Raw genomic sequence first — 27,687 nt, forward strand, 5'->3', positions numbered from 1 at the left:
TTAGAACACCTGGTTGGGGCAGCATCGTTACAGGTGTCCGTGGTTTCCAGCGCGCCGGGTGGGTAAACGCCACGCGGGCTTGGTTCGGCACAGCTGGAACAAGAAAACCTTTTAGGGAAATCCTGATCTCTGCAGAATGGTGGTTGTGATTTACACACCCTAAAATTTCAGGGATTGCGCTTGTTCTACCAGTTCCGGGCTTGTGCATTCTGAACTGCTGAGAGAAAAAGTTCCTTCCAGTCGACTTGTATACATAACTCACTTAAGCGAGGGACTGCTTGATGACTCTGGTATTCTCTGCTCCGTGACGAGCTGCTGAAGAAGTTGCAGCTATGGATCCTGAGCGCGCAGGGGAAGGCCGAGGCGTCCCCCAGCCAGGGACGTGGGAGCAGCCCAGGCAGGCCCCTTGTCGCTGCTGCACCCTCACCCCGGTCATGTGAACGCCTGTCCCGTGGCTCTTTCCCGGCTAGGAAGTCCCAGGAACACAGACACAACTGCAAGAGGCAGCGAGGCACCAGCCAGACTCTTATTGTACAGAGGAGGAAATGGATGAGTGACATAATGTCTAGCCAGAGGTCACACTTTTGTCTGCTGAAGCACGCTAAACTCCAGCCTCTTGACACCCAGGCTGGTGCTCTTTCATAATTCTCTTCTTTCAAAGCATCAAGACTACATTTTTCTTTGTCAGCCAATCAGATAAACAGGATTTAGGATTTAGATGGTCTCTGACCTGAGACTAGATGGGGGTGACCTTGAGTAGCTTCGCTAGGATACTGATGGTAGGACCAAGGTGTGTATCTTATTCTTTTATTTCTCTAAGGACAAATGCTTTATGAATAAAGTCATGGTGGAATGTTATTCAGCCATTAAAAGTTATGTTAAGCAGGTAAAAGCAGAATGCAAAATACTATGCACAGTGATTTCAATCACAGGAAAATGCACACTATACATGTGTAGACAAGGATTGGAAGAGCATAAGGGGAAATAAAATTAGTATGCTTTAGTGTGAATAAGGAATTAGTTTGCTTTGAAGTGGTTGGAATTACGTGAATTTTTAAGGAATTCGTTACTTTGACACTGTCTGTGACCTTCAGCCAAACCTGCTCAGGAAACATAGCTGTAGTGGAACAAAGTATTACTCTTTGTGGTGAGGGAGAGCCCCATAGACAACTGTGGGGCCTTTCAGGACAAAGTAGAAAAACCCTGTTCTATCATTTGCTGTTGGGTTGTGTGATTTGGAGGTAGGTCTAAGGAATCGCGGGCTGCCATACAGTGAATGCTTTTAGGACACCGGGCAGTTCCAGGATTGGTAAAGAAGAAACAGTCGCTCATTTAGCAACAGAAGGGATGCTTGGTATTTTGTGGGTTGCATAGTACTCTTGTGTTGTCTGTGCAGAGACAGAATCATGAGTGGCCCTGCTTTGTCTTGTTTTATCTTGTCTCCGGGGAAGTTTTGCTGAGGTGGGTATGCCGTGAGGTTGGGTATATCCATCCAATACGAGAACAGCCGTAGCCTGGCCCTGCGTGTCCAACCAGCTTGTGATAATACTGAGGTCTAGTTGTGAACTTCAGATGAGTTTCGGGTGTAAGGGGCTGCTTTTTCTTTTTCCTCTATGCTTTACTATTTCAAGCAAGAGTATTTGAAAGGCTGTTGCTAAAACGAGGAGACGCGGCAGTCTTCACGAATTTAATGGTGGTTGTGAAAATCCAGTCCTGCGGCTGGTGCCAGTTTGGGAAGCTGCTTTCCTAAGTCGCTCATGCAATGAGAAAAAACGAGGGCACGAAGCGAAAATGATTAAACAGACTGTTAGCTGTTGTTCTGATTTTATGGCCTTCCAATTTTTGCTGTTAAAACGTTCTTTCTGTTATGTGTGGGGGTGTTGCTTTGTTTGGTTTAACATCTCCTTCTGGGATAATAAACATTTGGACTTCTGTGTGCTGGGCCCCTGTTCCTTTTTTCACTGATCTGGAAAATTCTGGGAGCCTCTGGCTGAAAGCTCACAGAAATTTAATGACCTCATTCTCTGACAAGAGTGTGCAGTTTTTAACTTTGAATCATTTTACATGATAAACTGCCAGTAGCCACATAGGGACAAAGGATTCTTCAAAACTGCTTCTGATACATGTGAATAATGAGGGCCCGCTTTAAGTTACAAACAAAAACTCATTTGACTCGGAATGTCTGTGGGCTTTGTTTCTTCTTGTTTTTGAGGCTTTTCAGACTATGGCATATGTTAAGGTCTTCCTGAGTCATGCTATACTATTGCTTCCATTAGGAGACCCACTAAGGGATGGTGGCCCCGAGGGTGACGCAGAAGTGTCAGGAGAGGGCTCTTAGATCTTGCTCATGATTCTGGAATCTGTCCTAAAAACCATGGGAAGCCATTGGGTAGTTTCAAACACAATATGACACAATCAAATTTTCACTTTAAAAAGAGCACTTTGGACCGGGAGGGAGCAAGGGTGGATGTAAGGAGACTAGTCCAGGGAGGAAATGGGATGCTCGTGGGAGGGTGGTGGCGATGGAGAGGGAGAGAAGTGGATGGCTCTAGAGAAGATGAGGGGGCAGAATGAGCAGAAGAAGGAAGGGTCGGATGGCAGGAGGGACAGGCCCCTCTCTGAAGTGCTCAGCTGGGTGAAGGGTGGCATCACTACCAGGGGACATGGCAGGCCAACCATTGGGGGTGGAAGAATGAAGGTCATTTTCATTCTGGTTATGTCGAGCTTCTGGTGTCAACAAGCTATCCAGCAGACCTTTCGGACTGGAGCTCAGGTGGGAGGTATGGAGGGGTCCCAGGCCTCTTGCTTGGAGCCACTGGAGCAGGTGAACATTGAGCAGAGAGAGGATACGGAAAGAGAAGAAGAGACGAGGCCTAGGCAAAGGCTGGGGGACCTGCTCCGGCAGGCGTCGGGTGGGGAAGAACTGCCCAAGTTAAAGCTGCGGCCAGCATGGCAGAGCCAGTGCTGTGGGAGCTCGGAGAGTGTGGGACAGGTTACCTGTGCTGAATGCCGTTGAGGTGTCTGCTTTGCTTGGCAACTGGAGGTCATCGGCCACCTTGGCCAGTGCAGAGTTGGGAGCAGCTAACAGGTGCAGCAGGCTGAGGAGCGATCCGAAGGCAAGGAACCGGAGTGGGAGAGGACTCTTCTCACTCATAAATCTGAGCGGATCCCTAAAGTGTGTGAAAAAGAAACACCATGGCTCAGTGATTAATTGCTGGATTCAACTTTTTTCACTCATCAGCTTCTTGTGTGAGTAATAGCATTGTTGACACAAGCTAACTGAATCAGGTTTTAGCAGTGATTTCCGCCAAGTTTCCAGAAATCACATAAACCCCGTCTGGCCTGGCCGGTTTTATTGTAAGTGCACCTACTCCTCCCTAGTCCTGCAAAGGAAGGGACACACAGGGGTGGTCTGTCCCTGAGTCAGCGAACATGACGGGCTGTTCGAGATGCTGAAGCAGGTCGATGAGCAAGAGGAAAGGAGGGCTTGTTCACCTTTCTTTTACCTAAATACCCCCAGTGCAATAGGGCGCGTCCCATCAAAGTCAGAACACAGTGAAACACTCCATGCGCATTTCAGGTCGTTATATACACGGAAATGTGCCTTGTTCAGTGGGTGTGTGTCTGCTCTGTTGTATGCAGAGAACATTTTAAGAAAAATCTTAGAAAATCGTTGTCGAGTTAAAGAATTGAATGGAAATTGCCTTCCTAGGATTGCTCAACCTCTTTTCTGATGGCACAAACACTGGTGTGAGCTGTGTGATTTCTTTAAATGACCTTTCATTGTTTTTTTCTGAGTATGTGACTAAGACAAGCACGGGAGGGCTCTCTGTTCCTTTTTGTGCAGCCTTTTCAATGAGGTTCTCCCTAGTTCTCCAGGACTCAAGTGTTTTAAGGAGCTGCACAAGTTACGGCTTTTACTGTGGAGCATTGAAGTCGCTCATGGGAAAAATCATAATTTATATATTGTTTACCTAAATATAGTGTCTCCAGTAGCTTTATAATTAGTTTTTCTTAATGAGTGGGGAAGACATAAAGAATATTTAATTTCGAAGAGGCTCAAGTGCCTATCAAATAACCAGAATAATCAGAGAATTCACTAACCCAGAAAGTGTTTACAAAATGTCTTTCAGAGATGTTCAGTACTTCCTCCGGCCTTAGGAAGCAAACATGAGAAAGGGAATGTGAGAGAAACTGAGATTTTAGGTGGGTGGTGTGTGTTTCCCCTAATATACCAAGCAGACTACCTGAAATCCCTAACCCATCATCTGTAATCTTTACCTCCCATCTATTTAAATTTGTACTCACCTTGATAAGTGTTGAGAGCTAGGAAAAAGGGCTAGACAATTATAAGCATTGCTAAGCAGAAAACCTCTTGAAGGTCACTAGAATGGATAAGGAAGAGAAACAAATCGTCATCTGAAATAAGCTTATCAACAGGAGACAGACAGATAGTTCCTCCTGAACCCAGAGCAAAACTCCTCCAGAGCTCAGAGCTATGCAGAGATAACAGCAACACCTGCTTTTGTAACTTGCTTGCTTGCTTCTCACCGTATAAAAGAGCTAGCCTGTGAGCGTTTGGCGCGGCTCTCATTTGCAGCTCTACGGAGCACCGTGACTCCGGTCACTTTGGGGGAGTCCGCCCCTGCGCAGGTAAAAGCTTTGCTTGGCCAATAAACCATCTATAAATCTCTTAAGAGTCAGAGTCTTTCGGTTCCTAGAGCGAGAACCCTCGATCTCGCATATAACATTTGGAGGCCCCAGCGAGATTCTCTCCATCTAGGAGCCGAAAGGGGAAAACCGAGCTCGGATAAGGAAAACCTGGCCAGGGGGTCTGGGCCCTGAGGTGGTAGGTGGGACGCCACTGGAATTCCACTCAGGGGGCTCCCAAGGAGGGGACGCCCTCGGGAGTCTGAAACGAGGGGACGCCCTCGGGAGGGGGAGCTCGGCTCCCCGGGGAGGGGGAGCTCGGCTCCCCGCGACAAGGGTTTTTTGTCGCGTCTGGTAACAGTTTCATTTTGCGCGCCGTCGCATCGGGAACTAGTTTCGTTTTGCGCTGCGCTGCGCTGCGATGTGTGAGTGTGACAACCGCGGTATTTCTAAATAGGAGTGTGAACATTGTGTTTGATTGTGTGAGGACAGAGTGTGTGGCTCCACGGGCAACAGCCTACGGAGCGTGGGTCCCAACCTGCGGTTCCTTAGTCTGTCATATGGCATAACGGCTGGGAGTTTAACCCGGATCCTACGCGGGCAGCCTTAGCTAAGACAGACCTAAGTCCTCGCGAGAGGAGAGGCCAGGCGGACGAAGTGAAAGTAAATTGTCATTTCTGTTCGTTTTGTTTTGTGTGTTTGTCTCAGTTACGTGAAACTAACCCTTATGAAAATGGGCCAGCGGGAGTCCACCCCAAACTCCCCGCTTGATTGCATCTTGAATAACTTTTCTGATTTCCAGCGCCGTGCACGCGGCTACGGGAGCGTGCAGCTCGATCCGGAGCTCCTGCGGACTCTTTGCCAGCTAGAGTGGCCCACCTTCGGTGTCGGGTGGCCCGCAGCGGGGACCTTTGATCTCCCCATTCTCTTTGCCGTACGGGGAACAGTGTACAGGGTGCCACACCCCGATCAAATGGTGTATATAGATGTCTGGGTAGATATAGCCTCAGATCGCCCCGGGTACATACGCAAGTGTGAGTCCGGAAACCGGAGGACCAGAAGGGCGGTGTGTGTGGCTACAAGGGGAGGCGGGGAAGCACGCCCAGAGTGTAGATCCAGACCCACACAGCCGATAACCGAGTCGAAAGAGAGACCGAGACTGTACCCGGTGCTGCCGGAGAAACCGGAGGACCTGCTGGACCCCGCGGTAGCCCCTCCGCCCTACCCGTTGCAGAGGCCCGGCACCGCCGAGCAGAAAGAGGAAGTACAGAGTCCTCCTCACACCCGAGGAGGAACCCAATATGGGGAAGCGGGTAGGGCGTCTCCCCACGGAGGCGCCGCCATTTTACCCCTTAGAGAGGCACCTCCGCCCCCAGACGCGCCGCTGCGGGCTCTGCCGCGGCTGATCTATGTCCCCTTCTCTACCAATGATTTATATAATTGGAAACATCAGAACCCCCCGTTTTCTGAGAAACCTCAGGGTTTAATCTCCCTCCTGGAGACCATTTTTAGAACACACCAGCCCACTTGGGATGATTGCCAGCAGATCTTACAGACCCTCTTTACCTCAGAGGAGAGGGATAGAATACTCTCAGGGGCCGCGAAGGCAGTAATGGGGGAGGAGGGAGAGACTGCCGCGGGAAGGAGGGAGGTGGAGGATATCCTGCCCAGTCAGCCCCCTGACTGGGACCCTAACACGAGTGGGGGAAGGGACGCGCTCCTCCAGTATCGCCGGGCTCTGTTGAGGGGATTGAAGGCAGCCGCTAGGAAACCTACCAATTTTAGCAAAGTAAGTGAGGTAACCCAGGGAAGGGAGGAGTCCCCCGCAGCCTACCTAGAGAGACTCATAGAGGCTTATCGGGTGTACACCCCACTTGATCCCGGAGCCCCAGAGAATAGGCGACTGCTGAACATTGCATTCGTTACCCAAGCGGCATCAGACATTCGAAGGAAGCTCCAGAAAATAGAAGGGTTTGAAGGGGAAAACATTAGCAAGCTGTTAGAAATAGCTCAAAAGGTATATGTTAATAGGGACGATCCGGAGGTAGGGAGAGCAAAGGAAGTGGCGAAGATTCTACTTGCAGCGCAGAAACCTCCGCAGGAAGAAAGAAGAGGGAAGAAACCCGGGCAGGACCCGAGGCGGACACAGCTAGGTAGAGGTCAGTGCTTCTACTGCAAGGAGACAGGACACTGGAAGAGGGACTGTCCAAAGCGTCAGGCTGAAAGAGGAAGGAGGAGTACAGGACCAGCGGTCTTGCTTCAAACTTTAGACTGACGGGGCCGGGGCTCCATTCCCGTAGGCTCCCAGGAGCCCATGGTCACCTTGAATATTGAAGGGAAACCAATAGATTTCCTGATTGACACGGGAGCCACATTTTCAGTTCTAAAGCAACCCAATGAATCCACAGATTTTAGCAAAATCCCACCAGCTGGCTCACCCGTAGACAAGGAAGATGCCACCCGGGCTCCCTTCCACACCCAGAATCCCCTTTTAAATGAGATTCACCATCAAGGGGAATCTGCTTTAAATCTGCTTGATAAGGTTTTTCTTTTCCTCAACAGTAGCCAACCTGAGACTACTGAATCTTGTTGGCTCTGTTTGAATCCGAGGGCCCCTTATTATGTAGGCATAGGCGCCAATACTACTAAAGGGGGGTCTAATACCCCAGCAGAAATCCATGTAACCTCAGCCTCCAGTAGTTGTTTTACAGATAGCACTCTCACCCTAGAACAGTTCCACGGGAAGGGCACATGTTACCTCCTGGCTGGGTTTAATCTGACCACTAGCAATTATGGAAATTATTGTCTAACCCAGGAGATTCTGCCCACAGCTGCAGATGGTCAAACGCCTTCAGTCATTCAAGCAGCAGAGGGAACATGGTTTATTTGTACTGCAGGCATCTCCAAGTGTATAATGCCTACAACCCCAGAGTTCTGTGTTAGTGCTTTCATCATTCCCCAAGTGTACCTGTATGGAGGGGATCCTGATTTCCTGCTGAGAAGCACCGGGAAAGGACCCAGGCGGGTGAAAAGGGCGCCCTTACTCATCCCCATAATAGCCACCATAGGAATAGTAGGATCGGCGGCTATGGGGGCAGGAGCACTAATTCATGGGGATTCTAGCCTGAGAAAACTCTCTCAAGAATTTTCTAAAGATATATCCCTCCTTCAGGATCAGGTAGCATACCTTGAGAAACAAGTAGATTCTTTAGCAGAGGTTGCCCTTCAAAATAGAAGAGGGCTTGACCTGCTCTTCCTCCAGCAGGGAGGACTCTGCGTAGCACTTGGAGAAGACTGTTGTTTATATGCCAACCATTCAGGAGTCATAAGAGAAAGTATAAAGACTCTCACAACAAGACTCAGGGAGAGAGAGCAAGTATCTGACAGCACTAATTGGTTTGCTTCCCTATTCCAATCCTCCCCATGGTTAACCACCCTGGTGTCAGCAATAACTGGTCCCCTTCTGCTCCTTATATTGCTTCTCACCATAGGGCCAGTTATTATAAACAAGCTTCTTAGTTTCATTAGGGACAGAATTGATACTGTAAAGCTTATGGTGTTGTCCCAACCATACATTAAGTTACCCCAGACCGACTGGTCAAGGGTTTGACCCATCGTCCAAGAAAAAGGGGGGAATGTTGAGGCCAGGCTTGCAGAAAAATTAGTGCTGTTACAGCAAAATAATCACCAGGTTTCCTGTTATGAGCTTAGAAGGAAGCCGGGCTACAATGAACTCACTATGGCCGGCGGAGGGTTAAAATTAGCACAGTAAGTAATGCAGGATTTAATTGTGCCTTCCAACTCTCTTGCCAAATCTGTTGCCTCCAGAATACGATGAGGATGCCAATTGTCCAGTAATGCCAACCTTTGGACACCGAGCCTGCGACTTCACAGTGACAACCAACTGACTTGGATTAAATAAGGTCCTTCCCCTTACAGGAAAGGACTACCTCCGTGCTGCACCCCTTTCAAGGCACCCCTGACCCAAGGTTAGGTAGGACAACGTCCATGTCCAGCCGGAAGCAGTTACAAGAAGATGAGACCTTCGTCCATTGTCCTTTATATAATTATAAAGGGGTTATATATCTAAAAGGAAGGATTGAAGCAGGGTGCAGCCAAGAGGAGAGCCCCAAGGGGGGATTTGTAATGGGGTCCAGAACTCAAGGTGTACCATTATTTACCACCAATTTCTTATCCAGAGTTTTATATAACTGGGTACATAATTCCCCAAGTGTATCTCTATGCAGGAAACCCAGATTTTGTTCTCCCCTCCAGGACTAGGGAGAAGAGAGCTCCCCTTGTACCCATAGTAGCCACTGTGAGGATCTTAGGGTCCACCGCACTCAGTGCTGCAGCCCTCATTCAGGGAGAATTAGAGTTAAGGCAGCTTTTGCAGACTTTCTCTAAGGACATATCCCTGCTGCAAGATCAAGTAGCTTATTTAGAAAGATAGGTAGACTCATTGGCAGAGGTAGCTCTGCAAAATCGGAGAGCATTAGATTTATTGTTCTTAAGGAAAGAAGAATTATGCGCAGCATTAGAAGAAACTTGTTGCTTTTATGCTAATCATTCAGGGATAATTAGAGATAGTATTAAGGTCTTAACCAAGAGACTGAAAGAACAAGAAAAGCTAGAAAAACCAACGTAGTACACAGGAATCTGTAAGATGTCCCCATAGCTGACTACCCTGATTTCCTCTATTAGTAGGCCTTTATTAATTATACTCCTGTTTAACTTGTAGCCCCATCGTCATTAGTATGATTCAAGGATTTGACTCATAAGTGCCGACAAGGAAATGGGGGAATGTTGAGAGCTAGGAAAAAGGGCTAGACAATTATAAGCATTGCTAAGCAGAAAACCTCTTGAAGGTCACTAGAATGGATAAGGAAGAGAAACAAATCGTCATCTGAAATAAGCTTATCAACAGGAGACAGACAGATAGTTCCTCCTGAACCCAGAGCAAAACTCCTCCAGAGCTCAGAGCTATGCAGAGATAACAGCAACACCTGCTTTTGTAACTTGCTTGCTTGCTTCTCACCGTATAAAAGAGCTAGCCTGTGAGCGTTTGGCGCGGCTCTCATTTGCAGCTCTACGGAGCACCGTGACTCCGGTCACTTTGGGGGAGTCCGCCCCTGCGCAGGTAAAAGCTTTGCTTGGCCAATAAACCATCTATAAATCTCTTAAGAGTCAGAGTCTTTCGGTTCCTAGAGCGAGAACCCTCGATCTCGCATATAACAATAAGGTTGTCTATTATTAAGTCCATGTGTAGTTAAATTTGGAGACAGTAAGAAACTTTAAATAACAGGTGAGCTCATTGTAACTCTGTTTAACTCTATACATAAATTTTGAAGCTACCTTTCCTCATAGAAGTCTCCCTTTTAGGGAAGGATGTAGCCGTCTCCACTCTACCCACAAATCTCACCTGTTTACAATGACTTTTTTGCCTTTTACTCTTACTGCGAACGTCTATGCAGATTTCATGTCTGTGTTATAATTTCATGTTCACTGCTGCTGGGATGACTGTAGTAAAACATCTTCCTGACCTCAGACTCCCACCTGTGTGATGGCTCGGCCACTCCCTCACCTCTGGGGCAGGTTGCATGCTGTCCTGAGACCGACAGAGAACGTTTAACTTCCCTCAGTGGTCTCATCAGAGATAAGCCTTGTGGTTTGATTTTTATATTGGCTTTGGAACCCAGGTCATGCAAATATAACCATTCAGGAGAGATGAACATCCTTACATTTCACTTACCTGCTGAGTGGATTCCAGTGGTCATTAAAACACTGAGCAAGTGCAGATTGTGGCCTATCTGGGGTTAAATGGAGGTGTCGGTTTCGTTGTTACCTGTGGGAAGCTGTGGGAAGCTGTGGGACAGCAGGACAGCTGGGACACCCCTTCTCTCACCAGCTGCGTGCCCTTCTGATCGCTAATGGAGCCGAGCCTTGCATCCAGAACATAACCCTAAAGCTCCTGATAACTTGTGTTAGACGAACTCAAAAGGAGTCTGGAGGCTTTAGGTAGAAATATATGATAAAGATTTATGCGTGGGTCTTAGGGTTTACAAACCGTCAACACTAGGCAATACCAAGAGTATTCCAAAGAAGACAGAAAAGCTTAGAGCTCTTGTTGTGATTGATACATACCTTCTTCAGAAGAGTCAGTCCTGCATTCTTAGCCTCTGGATGGGTCTGAGAGGGTCATCCGCTACATGACCGCTGGTCTGGATGCGTGGACCGTCTTCCCTTGGCCATTCAGGGGCTAATCAGAGGGTTATCTGAAGTGGTACAAGTAGACAAGGATGTAAAAAGAGGTAAAGTTCCCTCTACCTTTTTTCTCCCTTTTTTCCTTCCACTGTACATGTATCTACTCTTGCTTAGTAAACATCAATAACATGATTGTACCTGGGTGATTTGTGAATATTGATCATTGCTCCGTATATGCTCTGATTATATTTCCTTTTCTGGAATTCCAAAGCCAAAATTCTAACGGCACTGAAAGAATATTCAAATATATTCTCTTACCAAACGCTCATGTTAATACCACAGTTCAGCTTGCTTCATATTTATATCATGCCTTCCTTATACAGATTGTTTTCCTGGGAGTTTCGAATGGCTTCCTCTTCTTGTTTTCTCAGCAGAAGCAGCCAAGCCTATGCCATCATCACTATATCCTGGGGTGTTTTTTTTTTTTTCAGCTTCCGACTTATTCTCTCAATATTTATTTTGTCCATTCTTCTTGAAACCTACTGAATTCCTATTCTAGGTGGCTCTGTTTTCTTTTTATTTGGACCATGCTTTCCTAATACTCCAGGTTCCTCTTGTAGTTCCAGGCTGTTTTTCTTTTGTCCTCGCAGTCTGTTATTTTGGAGAGTAAGGATAATAAATGCGGGTGAAGGGAGAGTTACAGGAGGGAGCAGTAAACGGAACAGAAAATAACTCCCGGCCTCTGCAGACAACACTGCATGTGGCAATATTGGTAGGCAAAAAACCAAACACACAATGTCCGTCTCTCTCTCTCTTTTCACACACGCACACCAACCACCTCGAAGGGTTCCCTCTGGAAACTGAGGGAGTAGTTGGGCAGGACCCAGGGCAGTTTGTACAGGTGTTGACACCCCGGAGCGGTCGGCCGATTGCGGCCAGCAGGCGGGACCCGCCTGCCAGCTGTCCCAGGGAGGCCTGTGGGCTAAGGATGATTCTTACGTTCTTAAAAAGTTGGGGTGATCAATGGGAAATCGGTGCTGGTGACATGCAAAAATTACTGAACGTCACGTGCCAGCCTCCAGGAGCAGCGTTGCTGGGGAGCACAGACACCCTAGTCGGTTTGCTTATTGTCTGCGGCTGCCGTAGCAAAGCCCGTGTGTGCGGTGCGCTCCTGGCCTTTCACTGCTGCTCGGGCACTGCAAGTGACAGCCAGGCCGCTGAAACTCAACAGCACTGTAAGTGCCACTGCAGCTGTGTGGCCTGTCATTTTAACCTTTAAACACAATTACCAGCCCTGGCCAGGTAGGTCAGTTGGTTGAAGCATCGTCCTGTACACCGAAAGGTCACTGGTTTGATCCCTGGTCAGGGCACACACCTAGGTTGTGGGTTTGATCCCCGGTCAAGGCACATCCAGGAGGCAACTGATTGATGTTTCTCTCTTGCATCTGCATTTCTCTGTCTCTGTCTCTCTCCCCCACTTTCTCTAAAATCAATAAACATATTCTTGGGTGATGAGGCTTAAAAAAACATTAAATAAAAGACAGTAGTAACGTAAAATAAAATAAAAATTACCAGAGCAAACGATCATTGAAAACAAGAAAAGAAGTGAAAAACCTGTTCTCTGGAGGCAGAGTCTGGGTTACTTGTTACTGAACGAGATGGCAAAGCCTCGTGTTCATTACGCGGGGACAGTACAGTTGTGATAGAAGATACAATATGTGTAACATCACAGGATTGGCCAGGCCTCACCATATTCCCACGTCAGAGGAAAATCCAGTATCAGAAAAATAAGAAAATTCAAAGCAGAATGTCTCATCACAGCAGAATGTATTTATAAATTTTAAAGAGTATAATGAAGCTACAACCAAAAGTAAGTCTCCACGCAGCTCATCGGTTAGCAAAGCAAGGAAAGCCACTTACCAACGGTGACCAAAATCACACTTGATTGCAGCAGTGCAAGTAATACGGCCTGAGAAAATTTGTTTCACACAATCGGTCCAGGACTTGGGCAACGTCATCACTATTAATTGAAGAACAAGGCAAAAGATTCCTCGCTGTTTTCCTTGGCTCTGGAACTTACTGATACTGATCAGTTATTGATATTGTACTTACTAGGGCATCAATGCCAAGTTTCAGACCGAAGAGTTAGTCTCTGTGAGTCGTCTGTCTGAAACAACTACAGGCAGGGTGTTTTCAACGAAGCTGAGAATCTAGTCATTCAGTTCAGACCTAAAGGGGAATGAATCTACTGTGATGTGTAACAATTGACAGTGGAAAAAGTATGAGGTCTGTCTGGAAAAAAGGCCAAGCATTGTTAATATAATGAGAACAGTTTATACAACATCAATATAACCTGGCAGCCAAGGAGAGTGGACTGGAATGCACATGGGTGAACAATGACGACTTCACTGTACTGGCCAGTGGGGGTGGTAGACACATGTGTGAGTGATCATGTGTACTGTGTGGCTGTCACATTCAAAATGACTGAGCAAGGAGAGCAACAAATCTGCATCAAATTTTACATTAAGCTTGAACATTCCTCCATGGAAACTATGGGGATGATTCAGAAGGCTGTAGCTATGGGCAACTGGTGATTGGCAGCTTTATCACGACAATGTGCCCACTCATGTATCACACCCCCTGCAGAGTTTTTTTTTGGTGAAAAAAAACCTACAGCCCAGATTTGGCACTCTGCAACTTCTGGCTTTTCCCAAATCTAAAATCACCTTTGAAAGGAAAGAGATTTCAGACCATTGATGAGATTCAGGAAAATACAACGGGGCAGCTGATGGCGATTGGGAGAACTGTGCGAGGTCCCAAGCTTCCTACTTTGACGAGGACTGAGGTGTCATTGTCCTGTGTACAATGTTTCTTGTGTCATGTATCTTCTTCAATAAATGTCTCTATTTTTCCTAGTACATGGCTGGATACCTTCTGGACAGACCTCGTGTGTGTGGAGCAGAAAAAGGCTTAGTTGGACAAATGTACAAAATTTGTGAAAATGGCACTTAGAGGTTGTGGTTATTGATTATATTATCGGTTGGCAAACACTTGATGGGAAATACTTGAACATCTTACATGTGACTGAACAAGTAATTCCAACCATGAACTTTTTTTGCCCTTGTGGACTTAACCATCATCATTTCTGTGAATTTCGGTAAGAAAGTGATGCTGACTTCCCCTACCACATGGCAGTTAGGGAGGTTAGCAGCAGGAACATGTCACTGCAAATCTTAAACTCAGGGCTGAGACTGAAATGTTTCTAAACAAGAACCTCCTTCAGCCACTATTATTAAACATTGAATGGCTTTGGAAATCAGCTTTTGCTAAGTTCATACTGGATTATCAAATTGACATTTAATATCTATTATTTTTATATTGTAATAATTTAGAAATAGAATTTAAATTCTAATGATTGAATTAGCTTTTGATAATTTGATACTCGATACTGTTTCTTGCTGAAATCAACCTAACATTACAAGGCAAAACTGCACTTGTACGAGAACCTTATTTACACTGTAGTAAAGTTATTTTCACAACAAGGAATGTTTCAATCACAGGGAATGTCAAGCTACTTTATACCCTTCCCATGCTTTTAAAAGTTAACACAAGATGTAAGAGCTTCATTCTCACAGTTTTGCTGCCAGTATATTTTTCTGAGCTCAATCTACAGTTCTAGTAGTTTCCTTCCCTACTCTACCTCCTGCTTATGGTGAATTTATCCTTCTCGTTAAAAGTTATTTAACTTTTATAACATTGGGTCTCCAGAGGAAAGATAAACAGGTTTGCTCTCTTGAACTAGTAATAAGAAATCACAAATTCATGTGGACTTTTTTTTGTTCATTTTACGTTAAGAGCTAATTCTGTTTTACTACTAAGCTTGAACTCTTCCCTACGTCTCGTTCATTCATTGCCTCCTCAGTGGTGGCCACAGGTTCAGGGCCATCCTCCCCTCCAGGAGCACAGAGTTTGGTGGTGAAGAGATAAATAATCAATTATAATGCAATGCCAAAATATGGTAATGGGGATGTGTGCAAATGCTGTGGGAGTACAAAGGAAGGGATGACTGTTCTCACATGGAAAGTAGAGGAACATGTCTTCAAAAAACGCACACACAGCAGTATTTGAACTGGATCTTAGAAATTAAAGCCAGAAGCTCACTGGGTAGAGGACAGGCATTCCAGGCAGAGGGAACAGCACATGCACAGGCCTGGAGGGGCGAGAGACCGTAGGACGGGGTTGCACAGGGCCCCGTGTGACAAGGGGAGTGGCAGGAAGGGAGGCTGGGCCGGTGAATTAGGATCAGATTGTGAAGGGCCCCGGACAGTGTGCCCTGAAAATCTGGTTTGGGATGCAAATCTCTATTGCAGTAGAGTTGGCTCATAAATTCAAGTAACATTACATCCTAGCAGGTCATTTAGTGTTAAATCAACCTATTTGACATAGATTTTCCATCTACTTACGCTTCCTCTTTATTTGATATATTGGCACGATAAGAGCCAAATTACCATACTTGGCACTAGTACAAATTCAACTGAGACAGAAGATGCACTTAAGTTTGAAATTTTTAGTAGTTTTTACAGGAGGAAAAGACTTGTAAGAGGTATTAAATGGTCTAAAAGGGCAATCATTCTTGATTTTGTCTTTACAAGCTTTAACCATTTTTGCAAATTGCCCATTCAATTTGCTATTTTCTGAAACTTAAAATTTTCTTTCTTTTTTTTTTTCAGTGGACAGAAGACTGCAGAAAATCAACTTACCCTCCTTCTGGGCCAACGTGAGTAAATATCGGATGACCAAAACTCACATTTTCCTATGTAATGATCTCAGAAAAATAATGGCAGTGAATAAAAATTTGAGTCGTGTCCTCTAAGAAAGGCAAAAACATTTTTTTCTCAGGTTTGTGTATTACGTATTTGACTAAGACCCTGGACAAATGTGAAAATACTCCATGATTATTATATCCATTTCTAGCCTATCAAAAATCATAGGGAAAAAAAAGGTGCCCATTCTCCACTCAATTCACCTGTCTACTGTGAGGCATTTTACTCATCCTGGGAGGTGCAGAGCCTACTTGTGATGTTCTGTGGTTCCTATTAACAACCAGATTTTATTGGGACAAAAAAGTATAGGGTCTTACATGTGAAACATTTAAGAAATAAATCCTAGCATGATAATCAAAATCTCTCAAGGGGAAAACAGGACTGGAAAACGTAGGGAGGGGCCCGTGTTTTAGTGTACTCAAGGTTAGCAATTTTAGCCTAGTTACAGGGATGGCCTCTTCTGATCCTTTGTGGCTACATGTCTCTGAGGAAGACATAAGAACAGCTCGCCTGCCCAGAGGGTGCCAGGGTGTGGGAAAGGAGGGAAGGAACAAGGCCGGGGAATCTTGTTTGGCCTGCTCTTCCTTCTGCATGAAAGTAGCCTGCTGGGGGGAGGGAAGGCAGAGGACAACTTCAACCAGGGGTACCAAGATGACTTTTCAGTTTTTATAGCACTCTAATGATCTATTTTGTACTGCACTTGCCTAAATTATGTATTCTAAATAGCTAGCCTCTGTTCCAGATACAAAGGAACTGTTGCAAACGAAATTCTTTTGATTCACTCACCTTTCTGCAAAAAGAGGCCAGTATTTGGCAGGAAGTTAAGTTAGACTTAATTGGTGTCTGTGTTTTCCCGAAGCCAGTGCCTGACCCAGCCCTCTGTGACGGTGCGCCGTCTGCAGGCCCCGCTCTCTGTCCCCACTGAGCAGCGCCGTAGCGGTCAGTACCCAGTCGACTGTGCCCTGCGCTTGGCGGGTCTCACTGCCCCAGGTCCTCGAACATTGAATGAGCATGTTCCACATACAGGGCTTTGCTTCTTCTGTTTCCTGCGCACCTTATATGTGTCTATGAGCTGATTGCTCCGCAGACCTTCCCTGCTTTTAAGTGGTTCCAAGTTGCCGTGTGTGCGCACACGTGTATGACACACATACAAATAAACACCATTTTCTTACTTGTATACAGCTACATAGTGGGACTGGTTTTGCCTCGTGTTTCTGCGGTAGTCCTTCCTACCTTGCTAGGCAGTTCCCAACGCAGAAATCCTCAGCTCCACTCTGCTCGTTCTCTCCTCTGAACTGTCCACACATCTTGAGATCTGGCTGAGAAGAATCCTCCCGTCCCTATCAGGGCATCCTAAGGCAGATACTATTGATTTCTCTAGGAAATGCAGGTGCCGTTGCTCAGTACTGAGATATTTTAGAAAAATATTTAAAGAGCAATAAAATATGGGCTTATGGCTAAGCTTTAGTTATTAAAATAATGTTGTTCATCAGATGAACAGTTCTTTCCAAGAATTCCGGTTAGCGGAGCTGTTACTGTAGAGAGGTTTCTGGGGTCCCCCATCCCCACTTCATTTAATTCTTCGCTGGAGTGAGTTCGTTTCCTCTCCATTTCTTCTTCGGAGTTCTTGAGCCTGTCCCAGGGTCTGCGCTGAAGGCGAGTCAGGAGTTTGGGGCAGCTGTAGGGGCGTGGGTTTTATTGGCTCTTACCAGGGGAGGAGCAGCTGACTGAAGTTCGGGCAGCGCTGCGGGAAGCCGCTGATTTCTCTTTGCTATTAGACCCGGGGATACCGGTGCACACCAGGGGCCGGGGGAGGGGCGCGGGGAGCAGGTTGGAAGCACCTGCCTGTAACAGGATGAAAATAATTACTGAATCATGTGAATTTTGCAAAATTTTGCATGTGAAATTATGATCAGACAGAAATGGAATTAATTTGTCTTTACATAAAGCTTTTCTTTCTGGGAATTAAGGAGTATAGTATTTAATATGGGTATCAGCTACTAAGGAAATGGCATTTTGAAAATGCTTTGAAAAGAACAGAATTTATCCACTGCGATTTGGTGTAAATGTGCGTGTCCAGCGTCAGGCGCGCTTTCCTCTTCTGCCCGCATCACACCACCGGCGGCTGTGATGCCGGCAGAAAACCGCGTCCACATACCCAGGCGCCAAGCTCAGCAGCATTGTTTAGAGAAAGTAATAATTATTCATGGCAATAGAAGTATAAATAGGACCACAGCTCACGACTTTTAGGAACTAACCGATCTCTGCTACAGACACAAGTTGGGATCACATTTTAACTTAACAGCCTGGCCACGCCGCGTGCGCTAGAGTACAACCTACGCTTTTCTGGAGCAGAGTAATAATGGGGCACATGCTGGCTATTTTTGGCATAGTTTTTTAAAAAATTGTTGCAGTGACAGTGGTTGATAAAATCATAGAAGTTTCAGGTGTACAATTCTATAACACATCATCTACATATTGTGTTGTGTTCACCACCCCAAGTCTAGTCTCCTTCCATCACCATTTGCCCCCCTTTCCCCTCTTATTCCTCCCCTCACCCCCCTTTTCTTCTGGTAATCACCATACTGTTGTCTGTGTCTATGAGGGTTGTTTTGGGTTTGTTTTTGTTTTGTTTTGTTTTGTTTTTTGCTTAATCCTGTCACCTTTTTTACCCCGTCCTCCTCGCCTCTGACAGCTGTCAGTCTGTTCTCTGTATCTTAGACATGGTCTCGAGCTGATCAGTCACTGAATGGCATACCCTCAGAGGCCGTTTGAGTTTAGCAACAGTTGTCAGAAGATAGCACTTCCATAGGGACAGCATAGGGATAGAGTTCGCCCACCAGCAAGAAATACGGCCCAGGTCCGTTAATAACGGAAGGGCGTGGGCACTGCTGTGTGCTCAGCAGAAATTGCTATGTGTATGTTGATGTGTGGGAAGCTGGGGAATGGGTGTGATCCCACAGTGCTTGGCCTTGGATTTACTACAGAAGAATGAGAAGGGAGAAGTATAGTAGGGAGAGTAAGGTGGCTGAGTTCATGGGAAGCTAATGCGTGCTGCCACCCTCGGGTCTTCTAGGATGACCTTACTGAAGCCAGCAGTGACTCGGCACTGGTGCCAGACGGTGTAAGAGGAAGTTCTGACTGGGAAACCAGTTAGTGAGGTTCCCAAGCTTAGACTAAACTTTTGCAGAAATTTAGGAAGAAAAAAAAAAACAGAGCAGATATTTTCTAGCAGTGATGTTCCAGTTACATGTAACTCTAGAACCAAAACTGATTCTTTCCCATATCCCCAGTTCACATTAATGTTTCAGTACGTGTAATCTCTTCTAAGACTTCTGAAACTACTTATGATCAGACACAGCGTAGGACAGAAGCACCGGGAAATGAGCATTGGCAAGTTTTCAGCTGAAGGCTAACTTCTCTATTGTTGTCAAGAACATATCTCTTATAAGGGGACTAAATGGTAACCGGAAAAAATACAATAAAGATTAAATTTAAAAAAAGGAATATATCTCTAACATGTCCATGTACATATAACTACCTAACGCCCATTATATTTCAATATTTCAAGACGCTACGCCTCTCATTGCAGCTACCGGGGGCCAGTCCCGTGGTACACCGTAAATCTCGACTTGCCGCCCTACAAGAGATGGCATGATTTGCTCACCGTCAAAGCATCGTCGGTAAGCTGTGACTCTTCACGCTTCTGTTCCTGACTTCACTGACTCCGATCGCACTTGTACATGAACTCTTACTTCGTGCAATTACACACAAGTGTTTTAAGAATGAGCTTTGGATTCTTTTCTGCCATTTACAGTAAATGGGAGCAGAGGAGAAGATGCCGTGCCTTGTCTGTCGCTTCTTGCTCTTTTTACTGGCCTTTGCCTTTGTTTCTTTCTCTCTGACTCATCTGCCTTCATCTGAGTAGTTGATCCCATGTTAAAGCTGTATTGTGTTTATACTTAACTGAAAATATTGTCCAGTATCACCCTATTTTATTTCGCTACGTACAAATAAATCAAAAGGTCCAGATCTGTTTTCATTATACCAGTATTTATCTTAAATGTGAATACTTCTTTATGTTCCTTATTAATTAGTTAATTAATTAATCTTACAGCTAAAGATTATCGTGAATTCCCTGAAGGATGTAGTAAATGCTTTTGTTCCAAGTGGAAAAATTATGCAGATAGTGGATCAAAAGTTGGTAAGATATGTTATTTCCTATAATAAATTTTAAACACACACAGTTCAGAAAAGCCTCTGGTATTTACTTAAAGGCATAATTTTGCAACCTCTTGAAAGGAGCTTGGACATGATTTTGTTTATTCTAGACCACTGTCAAAACTTCAGAGGGACTGAGAACTCTGGGGCTTAGTCCCTTCAGAGTAACAGGACATAGAGTGGACGGCAAATTGTGGCAGTCCGCTGCTTTTTAATGTTTTTTAAAAGTCTTAACAGTTTTCCAGAGCAATGGGAAAAATATACGCATTTCATCTGGGAGCGTGGCATTTCCTTCCCCTTATATATATATATGCTCATGGGCTTACAAGTTATGGAATACTTGGGGTTCTTCTTACGTGCTTGGCTGAGTATCCCAGGACACCCGGAGACTTTTCTCAGCCGGCCCTCTGCTTTGTGGAGCCCGCATGGGTCGCCTGCTTCTCACATGTGTACGTGGGTACACATCCACCAAACCACTTCACTTTCCTCCTGGTCCTGCAGGAAGACTCTAGTCCTAAGCCCCTTTTTTGATTTAGGTGGAACCAATGGAAACTCTAGGGCCTGGCCCCTGGGGCCCCCTGAGAGAGCCTCGTCACCTTATTTGACCATATTTCAGTCTCTGCTCTGGGGCCTCACTGGCCTGCAGAATGCAGAGGATAGGTGGGGTGCGGGGCACACCAAGGCCCTAGGGCAGATATTTTAACCTAATGACATTTGGGATTGAATACTATTTTGTTGTCAGGGGCAGTCCGTGCATTGAAGGATGTGTAGCAGCATCTCTGGCCTCTACCCACTGGTTGCTAGTAGCACCCCTTTAGTTGTGACAACAGAAAATGTCTCTAGATGTCACCAAATCTCCTGGGGGTGGGGTGTGAGCAGTAAAACCACCCCTGGTTGCTGATCATTGTCCCAGAGGCCGGATGCCCCGGGCATGTCCTTCCTGTAACACTTGCTCCTGCCAGACTTGCCAGCTGGCTTGTGTATGCCCCTACTCACCTGACCTCCCCAAAATGCATGTGTTGTCAGGAGCAGCAGCAAAAGAGGCCCCCACGCGCCCCACGTGCCCCTGTCCCCTCCTGCGGGCTTTGTAATCAAACATCAGGGTGTCTGTTCTTTAAACATTGGATTTTAAGGTTGCGTCAGCCACATTCCAGCTGTGTGTCCTCAGACAAGTTTCTTAGCTCACGAAACCTCAGCTTTCTCCTCAGGGAGAGTTCACTGAGACACACTGTGTGTGGTGGTCGTGAGGCCTACTGACACACTGCAGGAAAAGCACAATTCCTGGATGTGGTAAATGGTGAATACAAGCTCAGTGAGTCCTTTTTGTGTGTGAAATTGGAGGGAATAGTCCCCGTCTGCGCTGTGTTAGGCCACAGTCCATACAAATAGCAAACTGGTGAGCAATGGGACTTGTAAATTTTAAACATACTATCTTAGCAAGAGGCTGTGTGAGCTTAAATTTTGATCTCATTGTTAGTGAATAGTTGCAGTTAAGGATAAAAGTGTGGTGTCTGCCGTGAAAGTTGCTCATGTGTTTACTATTTGCTAACAGAATGCATATAGAAGCTTAGCCCATGATCATATATTAACCAAAACAGAAGTTTTCGTGAATGACCAGATACAGGTTTTTGCTATGTGTGGGAAGGAAAGAGTAAGGAGGCTGAAATGCCATTGGCTAAAGGGTGGGTTTGAGTAGAGCCGTAAGGAGGCTTCTTGTGACGCTCCTGTTGTGGGTCATAGAAGGGCATTCGCGTGGAGCTGTTCCATTCCCCATCTCTGGAGAAGAGGGTGAAATAGAAACAGTCTGAGACGCATACGTCTCTGTATAATACTGGAGAGCAGATGAGCTTACGGGCACAAAAAGCTCGCACGAGTTAGAGCGAGTATTACATAGACCTTCTAAAAATGCACGATGTAGAAGTGTCTGAAAAATAAGATCACCTATTGGGGCAGCAATCTCTAGAACATGTTTTATGTAAAAGAATCAGATCTCAAAGCAGCGCTTGAGGTTGAACGATTGTTACTTTGTTTGGTTTTCAGCCTGGTCTACTCGGCAACTTTCCTGGCCCCTACGAGGAGGAAATGAAGGGGATTGCAGATGTTACTGGCATACCTTTAGGTAAAGTTCATTTCTCAGTTTTTAAACAACTTAATAAAGCACTTAACATTTTTTCTATTGCGGCATAATATACATAAGGTGGAGTGCACAGAGCTTAAGGGTACAGCTCAGTAGAATTTTAAAAATACTTACATGCATGTAATTGCGGCTCAGATCAACCACAGAGAACTCCAGCCGTCCAGAATGCTCCATCAAACGCCTTCTTGGGCAGCACCGCCTCCCCAGGTGGCCGCTGAGCAGTACGCACTGTCGTCTGGTTTCTTATGCTTAGTGTACGGACAGGAGATGTGGGTCGTTCCAGGTTTGGGATGTTAAGAATAAACACGTATGAACATTCTTGTACATGCCTTTGGATGGGCATATGCACTCATTTCTCTTGGATATACAAGGGGGGCCCCCAAAATGGAATTTATTTATAAAAGTTGTGTATTCTTACATGCTTACACTTCAGTCACCTTCAAAGTACTCTCCATCTGGTACAATACCCCTATCAAGACGTTTTTCCCACGGCTCAAGCCAGTTTTTGGAGTAGTGAGTTTTGATGCCTTTTTGTGCTTCTGCTACTTTTTGTTTCACCTCTTCCACTTCGACAAAATGTTTCTCTTTGAGGACTTTTCTCATCCAGGAAACAAAAAGGTTGCTCTAGTGAGACCCGGTGAATATGGAAGGAGGGGCACGGGGGTCATGCTGTTTTTGGTCAGAAACTGCTGAACACTCAGCAGGTGTGATCATAGGTCACCCATCACGAAATGGGCAAACGTGTTGAAAGAGTCTTCAAAAAAAAAAAAAATTCATGGAAGCCGAACGCCTTCCGTCACAACAACGGCAGCCGGTGCACTGACCTAGAACACTCACCTAGCTGGCGAAGCCTGTCCTGCAGGGGGCCTCCGTCCAGAAGATAATTCCAGGGGTCGTTTTGCGTCCCCCCTCGTATACTGGGTGACAGGGTAGCTGCAGGGTTAGCCTCGTAGATTCTGCCGACCAGGTTTCCAGAGTGATGGTATCCATGGGCAGTCAGCAAAGTACAAAAGTTTTAACTTTCTCCGCTTGGTTCTTTTCTACTTGATAGTCTTTTTTATTTGAGCCATTTTATTGAGTGTGTTCTAGGGTCCCATTATTGTCTAATTTGCATTTCCCTGGTGGCTAATGAGAGGAAACAGTTTATTGACCCTTCTCTTCCTTCTTTGTGCTGGCTAAAGTCTTATGCCCATATCTTACCTGTTTGAAGAAATTCTTTATATATTCTGAATAAAAGTTTTTTGTCAGAAATATGTATTCCAAATATCTTCTCCCAGTCTGTAGCTTGCTTTTTTATTCTGTTATTACTGTCTTTTGATGAACAAAAATTCTTAATTTTAATAAAGTTCAATTCCTCATTTTTTTTTTAGGGGTAGTGCTTTTCGTATCCATTTAAGAAATCTTTGCATAGGCCAGAGTCATGAAAGTATCCTTCTCTCTTTTCTTCGTGATGTTTTTCACTTACTCTTTTACACAATCTATCTTGAATTAACTTTGGGTATGGTAGGAGTGAAGGACCAAGTTTTGGGTTTTTCCACGTGGAATATCCAGTGGACTAAACAGCATTTCTTGGAAACACTCCTTCCCTCAGTGAACTGCAGTAGTGCTCTTGGTGGAAATCAGAAGACTGTATACATCTGGCTCAGTTGGGGGACTTCCTATAGATAAATTTCATTTAGATAATAGGATTCAGTTTGGCCTATTTGTCCTTACTTATGCCAAGACCATGGTACTGCCCTCACCTCACTAAAGCTTTATAATAAGTCTTAAAGTACGTAGTATAAGTTTTCCAACTTTGTTTTTCTTCAGAGTTCTTTTAGCCACTCTAGACCCTTCACATTTCCATTAAGTTTTAGAATCAGCCAAACAACTTTGACAGAACAGCCAGCTGATATTTGAGTGGGATTGTAATACTGAGTTTTCCAATCCATGAACACCGTATATGAAATGTCAGTATTTATTTAGGTTATTGGTTTTTCTGAGCTGTGCCACGACCGGGGCGGCTGGATCGATCAGGTCCCGAGGGAAGGCGACGGGGGATTAAGAAATAAAGAGCAGAGTCAAAGACGAGTCAGGCGAAGTCCCTTCTCTGGGATGCAGAGGAGGGAGCTGTTTATTAGTAAAGTCAGTTTGTATCTATTGAGCGAGCTTTGAGGCAGAGCGTGAGAAAGACAAGCTGCAAGGCTAGGTACATTTTATTTTTCTAAGAACATTTCTTGCTCCTTCCTGGTACAGTGATCTAGCAGGCGGCCGAGCCATTCTTTTCGTGCAGCAATCAATCTTCCTTGGCCTGGGCGGCTGTGCTGAACCCGAGGCCTGCGTCCGACTCCCTTGGCACACGTTAGCCTTCTTGGCTCTCCACAGAGCTGCATTTTTAATTTTCAGAGAGGACGCCTTGCATGTTGTTCATTCATATGTCCTCTATCATATTGTTTCTCATAGTCTTCATAGTCATCATATTCTTGGGTATTGATGTTTTTGGAAGCCATTTTTAAAATTCCAGTTCCAACTAATAACATTTAATGAAACAGACTTTTTCTGCCATCCCAAAAGTTTTCTTTTTAAGCTACTGAACAATAGAATTATTTTAAGTAGCCTGTATACCCTGGTTTTACAAGAGAGATGGTTGAGAATTTCTGAAAATCAGTAGTATTTATCAACAAAAAATGGCTAGATTTTTTTTGTTTTTGCTTCTTTAAAAAACAATTTAAAGGGGAAGGGTCTCAAAAATGACATAAAAAGATAATTAGCATACAGAAAATATACATTTGTAGCCTGTATGAGAAGTCTTTAATTTCTTTATTATGTAAAGAACTCTAGCAAATGAATACCACATAAATATCTCAAGAGAAAAATGGACTAAAAAGATTAATAGATGATTAATAATAAAAGAAAATAAGAGTGGAATTTCACCAAAGCAGAAATCCGATGGAAAAAAAACCCCACGTTAAGTTGGGGTGAGAAAAAAACATATTAAGCCTAACATGTTAACGTGAATTGGGACAGTGGGAATGTATATCATTGAATTATTAAACACTAAATGGTATTATTATTATTACACAGTTTTGGAAGAATATACAAAAATTAAAATGTTTTGCAATGAATTTTCTTTGTAAGCTCTGCCCTTATTAATAGTTCCTGTATTTCTTTGCTCAGCTTCAAATATTGGTCACACTCTAAAAATCTAGGCAAAATACTTTGCAGTATGCAACCAAAAGCCAGATGTATTAAATTATTGTAGTCGAGTGTCCCAAAGGAAACTAAAAGGAAGCATATGGATGGAAAAAGGTGGACCTTACAGTGTGACAGAACTCCCCCATGCCCAGATGTTCAGCTTACCCAGTGGGTCCCTCTCTGGGGACTAGTTTTGTCACCATCAGCAGTATACAGGCTGGTGAGCCACCATCACTCAGCCCGCCACGCAGGTGCATTCAGACTGGCCTGCCAAAGCGGAAACTCACACAGAGAGGACAGCTCAACCCTTTCTTAAAAAAGAAGTTTCTAATAATGTCATGGTTCTCTCTATTAACCCAAAAATGTTCTGTCTTTTCTCATAGGAGAGATTATTTCATTCAACATTTTCTATGAGTTTTTTACCATTTGTACTTCAATAATAGCAGAGGACAAAAAAGGTAAGCGTGCTCAGGGAGGGTGGGTACCACGAAGCACAGGGTCAAAGAAAGGTCTTCCAAACAGATGGAATTAGGACTTGTAAAATCTCGGCTTGCTTTGCGAATTTTGTGTTACACATAGCTTTATGGATTTGGGTAAATTTTTAAAAGTAAATTGAAAACTATCCTATTTTAAGGCCACTGTAATGCCTATTAACATTTAATTCAGGCATGCAAAACAATTTGGAAGAAGTGCGTCAGGACTGCAAATGTGCTCACCCTTCCTCACGGTCTACTCATACTCGTCTTCATGATTCGATACGAGTGCTCGCAGGATGCTTAATGACCTCTGTATACGCAACGATCCCAGGCTTCACCCGAAGCCCAGGACAAATCTTCCATCCTTCCTCACTTTCCCATGTTTTTCGGGATACCCACAGGGTGCCAGCAGACCCTGGGTAGACCACCCTTACTTTCCCATGTTTTTCCTGGCAGGTCCCCAAAGTACAAAGCACAGGATGATTTAGCCTGAGTCACTCTTGGTTTTGACCTGTACTTTGTTATACAGTCTGCCTGTACCTAACCCTTGAGGTGTCCAGCTATGGGTGACAATGCCTGAAGGATGTCAGCAAGTCACATTAGGTGAGGCTAACATAACTGTGTCCTGCAAGGACTGTGTCCTAGTGGACCAAAGAATGACCACTGATCCTTTCCCCATACTCTAACCTTACCTGGAACCCGGTGTTCTTGGGGGTTATGGGGGGATCTGGCCAATGTGACAAGGAGAACAGTTTAATCTTAACACTTCCAGTATCAAGATGCTGCTTAATTCTTGTTGGATTTAACAGTTGTATCAGTGAGCCAAAATGAAGCGTCCAGCTTTAAGATCTGTCATATTGTCATAACTGCTTCTACGTGTCTCTTTCGCTTTCTTTCAATTAGGTCATTTAATACACGGGCGAAACATGGATTTTGGAATATTTCTTGGGTAAGTAAAGAAAATGGTACCTATCAGTCCTTAAGAAGAGTAGACTGTATTACACTGATGAAAAGTCCCAAGTCACACTCCAGGTGTGACCACAAGGGAAGAGCGTGGGTTGGTTCCTTAGTTTGGGACAAGATGGGCACACTTTCACTCAGTTGTTTGTGAGTTTGTACCTGAGTGGTACCCAGTGAACAGAGATCTGGGACATGCTGAAGGCCCAGATGCATGTCTAGTTTATTGCTTAAAAGGAAGAATAGCTCTGGCTGGTGTGGCTCAGTGGATTGAGTGCCTGCCTGTGAAGCAAAGGGTCGCCGGTTTGATTCCTGGTCAGGACACATGCCTGGGTTGCAGGCCAGGTCCCCAGTGGGGGGTGCACGAGAGGCAACCATGCATTGATGTTTCTCTCCCTCTCTTTCTCCATCCCTTCTCCTCTCTAAAAATAAATAAGTAAAATCTAAAAAAAAAGTCTCTAAAAAAGGAAGAATAGCCTCTGTTTTCTGTCTCAATCTTTCTGGAAAAAACATGTAGCAGGGCTTTACAATGAGGGATAACTTTGAATCTGGAGTTTACAATTTGTAGGCTGTTGTATTGGGAGAACTGCTTAACCTCTCTGAGCCTCAGTTTTGTCACATGGGGAGTGGAGGACAAAACCCCTATATTGCAAAGTTCTTTTTTATATTGAATTGATTGGGGTGACATTGATTAACAAAATTATATAGGTTTCAGGGGTACAGTTCTATAATACATTATCTGTATACTGTATTGTGTGTTCACCACCCCAAGTCAAGTTTCCTTCCATCGCCATTTATCCCCCCTTTACCCTCTTCTACCTCCCCCACCCCCTTTCCCTCTGGTAATCACCCTACTGTTGTCTGTGTTTATGAGTTGTTTTTTGTTTGTTTTTGTGTTTAATCCCTTTATCCCCAGCTCCCCTCCCCTCTGATGCAAAGTTCTTGTTGGGATTGATCATTACAGATTAGATACAGTACCTGGTATAAAGCACAGGCATCATCATTATATTCATCATTATCATCATTGTTCTGAAATGTCACTAAA

The 27,687-nt window shown here is 44.8% G+C and overlaps 1 protein-coding gene across 1 annotated transcript in view; it reads left to right on the plus strand.

Annotated features, from left to right (window-relative positions):
• Nucleotides 1-27,687, plus strand: part of ASAH1 (N-acylsphingosine amidohydrolase 1) — a 35,860-nt gene that overhangs the window by 248 nt on the left and 7,925 nt on the right. Inside the window, 6 exon segments of the mRNA XM_024562641.4 lie at nt 15,585-15,631; nt 19,270-19,360; nt 19,795-19,881; nt 21,939-22,017; nt 25,593-25,667; nt 26,589-26,634. Coding sequence (XP_024418409.3) covers nt 15,585-15,631; nt 19,270-19,360; nt 19,795-19,881; nt 21,939-22,017; nt 25,593-25,667; nt 26,589-26,634 — 425 coding nt within the window.

This window comes from Desmodus rotundus, chromosome 13, assembly GCF_022682495.2.
Source record: "Desmodus rotundus isolate HL8 chromosome 13, HLdesRot8A.1, whole genome shotgun sequence".
In the NCBI taxonomy this organism is placed as follows: domain Eukaryota; kingdom Metazoa; phylum Chordata; class Mammalia; order Chiroptera; family Phyllostomidae; genus Desmodus; species Desmodus rotundus.